General features: G+C 35.4%; 1 protein-coding gene across 1 annotated transcript; it reads right to left on the bottom strand.

The window, feature by feature from the left end:
• Positions 1 to 37: 37 nt before the first annotated feature.
• LOC103918633 (antigen KI-67-like) lies at positions 38 to 3,372 on the bottom strand. The gene is made up of 5 exons (XM_009326012.1): positions 3,281 to 3,372; positions 1,683 to 1,764; positions 1,486 to 1,601; positions 919 to 988; positions 38 to 55 (listed from the first exon to the last, which is right to left on the bottom strand). Exons 1-5 carry the CDS (start codon positions 3,370 to 3,372, stop codon positions 38 to 40), a joined length of 378 nt encoding a protein of 125 aa, XP_009324287.1.
• Positions 3,373 to 4,517: the final 1,145 nt, after the last annotated feature.

Raw genomic sequence — 4,517 nt, forward strand, 5'->3', positions numbered from 1 at the left:
TAAATTTGTACAATATTACAGCAGAGCAACAAATATTTTACAGTTTAGCTTTCACCTGTACATTGAAAAACACTAGATTTATAAAAGTATACGCATTGTTTAGTAAACAGGCTTAAAAGTATTCAGATGAAATCCTAGAATATTTCAAAATTTAAGAACATTGACCAATACACATTTGAGACCCCATATAGCAGGAGTTTAAGTCTTGTTTTATCATTGAAATTATTAGCTCTAAAAGCAGCCATAGCATAAGAATATATATACAATATATATATACACAAGCACATTTGAATCTCACCTTCTTGCTAGACCTAGTGGAATATTTTTATTTAAACAAGAGAACTATAACATTAAAAAAAAAAAAAATCTTTCAATAGCCACTACTCACAAACTAACACTATTCTCTTTAAGGGAGAAAACTGTGCTGAGAACAAAAAAAGAAACTAATGAAAATAAATTATTAAAAGATAGGCTTAGTTTGACATTTATAAATTCCAACAATACATTAGTATACTAGCACATAGAACAACAGATTATTTTTGAAAAAAAGAATGCTCATTCCCTACGGCAAACTTCCCCATTTAAAGTACAAGGATAACCAATGCCCATACTCTGCATTTCCTGCATCCCATCCTCTCTTCAAAAAAGCTAAGGATTAATTTTTAATAGCTTACCTGTATTAGTAATATCATACATCATTAGAAGTATCCATTACCAGAAACTGACAAGTCTAAAATTAATAAATTATTAATTTTTTAACACAATTTATCTGAAGGAGTTTATTTGTATTTTCAAACAGAAAGGTAGTCTATGGCTGAAAAATTATTCCTAATAAGAAAAAAACCAAGGAAATGGAATACCATATCACTACTAATACCAATGTACTTGTAATAAATAAGCCTATGGCCACAAAATTACCTGCAGTGTTTCATCTTTTGGAGATTTAGAACGCCTCTTTCTTGGAGTTGATTGGAGAGGATATTCAAATCTGGAAGAAATATTTAAAAAGTAAGACAACCATTTTTTGTCAAATAGCTGAGGACTAAATTCCCATTATTAAGATACATGACCTAGCAATAGTTGTCCATTCCCAACAATACACACATATCATTTTTAAAGGCTTTAACTACATATCAAAATACTTCTAAATTTTCCCCTAAAAATGACTACCCTTGAAACAATATCAGAATGATCTCTCTAGACAATTCTATCTTTATTGGTTTAGCTTAATGTAATATAAAAGTGATAAGATATCTTTAAGCAATCCTGCCTTCTGAAGAAGGTCTATAAGACATTGTAAAGAAATATGAAATAAACTAGATTAACTTCTGTTTCTGAAGATGGTAAAAGGACATTTTAATTTTTCCCATTTATCTACAGCCATCATCCAGCAGTAAGGGCCTGTGTCCACAAAGCTCTCTGCATTGTTTGCCCGCAGAACACATTCTAGGATCGAGACATTAACAGTTTGTCATTGGCACTTACCTGAAAGAACGATCAATAATAGTTAACACATCTCCATGCTTCAGAGGTACAGGTTGCTGAAAACAGCCACCATTCAGCTGCGTAGGATTTACTGTACTTAAATTAGTCAATATTGCCTAAAAATAAAACAAACATTTCAGTAGCCTGATGAGATGCAATGTTGCCATGCATATGTCATTAAAATATGCATATCTTACCTCCTTGTTTTCATTTACTTCAATTTTACAATGTTCTTTCGAGACCTGAGGCAACTGGATGCGAATATCACATTCTGTTCTCCTGTGGGTGAAAATACAGTTTGAGTTTCAAGACACACAGAAGACAGAAAAATCTGACTGCTATAGAATTAGGTGATTTCCCAACTTTTCAGCTAACAATTGTACAGTAGCATGATACTTTCTTAAATTTGGTAACATGAAGAAAATGAACTACCTAAGTCTTTCAACTGTGCCAAAAAAATAACAGGAGCTCACACTTCTACATCAGAGAATCCATATCAGAAAAAATACGTAAAACATGTAAATTCTGAAAAAAGCAGTTCACAACAAGCCGAAAGAGGCATGTCTACAACAGATATCTGGTGGTTTGAGATTACTTGTTTCCTGACTTGCAAGTTGCCGAAGACTTTTGCAATACTTTTAGAAAATACCAGCATGTGCTCTTAAGCTTGCTCTTAGGCATTGGTTACTGATCACTCTCAGGGACAGAATATTGGGTAGATGGACCTTTGGTCTCACCTGGATAGCCACTTCTACCTCCTTGAAAGTAAGTGAAAGCTGTGTTTCTAAGTGTACAGACTTTCTTTCTTTCAAGCTAATATCTAATGCTTTTGACATGCTGTAGGTCTTAGGCAGCAAACAATATCAGCTATCATACCAGAGGTACTGTTCACAAAAGTACCTGACACCTCTCACTGATGCAGCTGCCAGAAATTAATGTTTGTACCATTAAGTATCACCTGTCTGGGCAGCTCTGCTGAAGCCAAAGAACAGTATTATTGGCACTGAAGTGCTTCCCATAGACTTTCAGTATGGAATCTGATTCAGGACTGAATAATTAGTTTATTAAGATATCTATCAGTCAGTAAAGTGCTGAACAGACCTGGTTTAAGAGAAGTAAAAACATTTTATTTGAAGCCTATTTATAGTAAGATCATCTAGTCAAGTCTTCACATATACCATTCAGGTATATTAATTTTATCTTTTAATGTAAAATAGCTGGATCAAGCTCAAAACTGGCTATCACTCAACTGCGTAAGTCAAAGTGAGTTTCAAGATTAGAGGAGGAGGTATAAGTTCTTATTAATTTTTAATATTAATTCTAGATATTGGCTGACGTATCGCATTACTGGGGTTTTGGAGAACCAAAAAAAACCCCAACCCCCAAAATGGAGAAGAGCACCAATGTAATGAAGATGGTCAAATACAAGCCATGTACCTCGCTTCTCTTCACTAGCCATTTATCTGGAAACTGCCTCTGGATAAAAGAATATCATCACGTGCTTGTCAACTGTGTATTACTTTCAATCCCTTCCCCAGATTTCCTTTGGCCAGAAACTTAAAAAAAAAAAAAAAAAGGTAGTTCTGGCAAGGAAAGGAAAAACACTCTAACAAAAATTAAGTTCAGCTTTTTAGTCTTACAGTTAACTTTAGTCCAATATCACCTTCCCTCCCCTGAACATGATTCACAAATAAACAAACATTTATTTTTGCAGATAAGTATTAAAAGATGTAATCTGCAGGAAAAATATCACTAATATTATTTTGGTGTATGCAAGTACTCAACTAATTCTCACCTTCCAAATAAACAAGAACTTGCAGTGAGTGGAAAACTAATTCCATCAGTCCCATTCCGTTTAATTACAACAATATTCCCAAAGAGTGGCATCTTCAAATTCAAATGTAAGGAATCTTACCTATAAAAGAACGTCAAAATTACTCATCCAAATAATGCTTTACATATTTATGAAAGTAAATAAATGTAATTATTTTTTTTACTTCTGGTCAAGAGACATTTTCCAATGTACAGCAGAAGAATCTCCGTGCCATTTACATGTGCTTGCCTGTGTAGAAAACTGGTAACTATTTACCGTGAGAAACCACTGTAATCATACACAGGAAGTTGAAGGCACAAGGTATTTGGAGAAACTGATGCTTATACAGGGTGGCAAGAGCAGTCATCGCACGTTCATGTAAACTCAGTTATACTACTTTTACACATGCAATAGGTATTTGCTACCCATCAGAGCCTTTGCAAAGATTCAGGGCCAACACGTCCTATATTGCATCCCATATGCAACTTAAAACTGTTTTCATGTAAACAGTCACTCCTCCTCACCTAAATCGAGATATTATGCATTCTCTTATCTACATGGAAATTCTTAGGCTTGATTTTAAAGTAAACAGAGATCAATTGACTATAAATTCTCCTGAAAAAGGAGAAAACAGTGGCATTACCACGGAGGAGCACTCGCAGGAAGACAGCTGAACGGAAGGCTGAAAGTTTAGCGGTTGCTAGGATCTTGTGATAGGCTGCCGATACAGCTGAGAGGGTGGCAAGTGCATCTGTGCGAGCATATACAGAGAAAGCAGAAGGAACGGCGTTTAACTTGCAAAAAAACCCAAACCCACAGCGTTTGCACAACCAGATAATCTATTCCTTTCATATATAAATGAGCGTGCCACGAAGTACAAACAAGCCTCAAAAAAGCATATACAAAATGCACTATCAAATGTTATACATTTGAAGTGGCAAGCTAAAGACAAGGGACCTACTGAACTTTTTTGCTGAATTTCACACGATAGATAAAATACTTGTGGAAAAAACAAAACACACCCCTAGGACAAATTTGACAGTACCCTTAAGAACAGCCTTACGTTACAGGAGACGTTACGTCAAGAACTCCTGCACGTTACCGCAGACGGCAGACTTCAGTTCTCCTTACCCGAAGTGCCCTGTTCGCATTTTCCACCAACTCCTACCAGTGAAAAACGCCACACGAGCTGCAGGAGCCGGCGTTTACGCCACCGTTA

Source organism: Pygoscelis adeliae, unplaced genomic scaffold (genome assembly GCF_000699105.1).
Source record: "Pygoscelis adeliae isolate BGI_AS28 unplaced genomic scaffold, ASM69910v1 Scaffold4, whole genome shotgun sequence".
In the NCBI taxonomy this organism is placed as follows: domain Eukaryota; kingdom Metazoa; phylum Chordata; class Aves; order Sphenisciformes; family Spheniscidae; genus Pygoscelis; species Pygoscelis adeliae.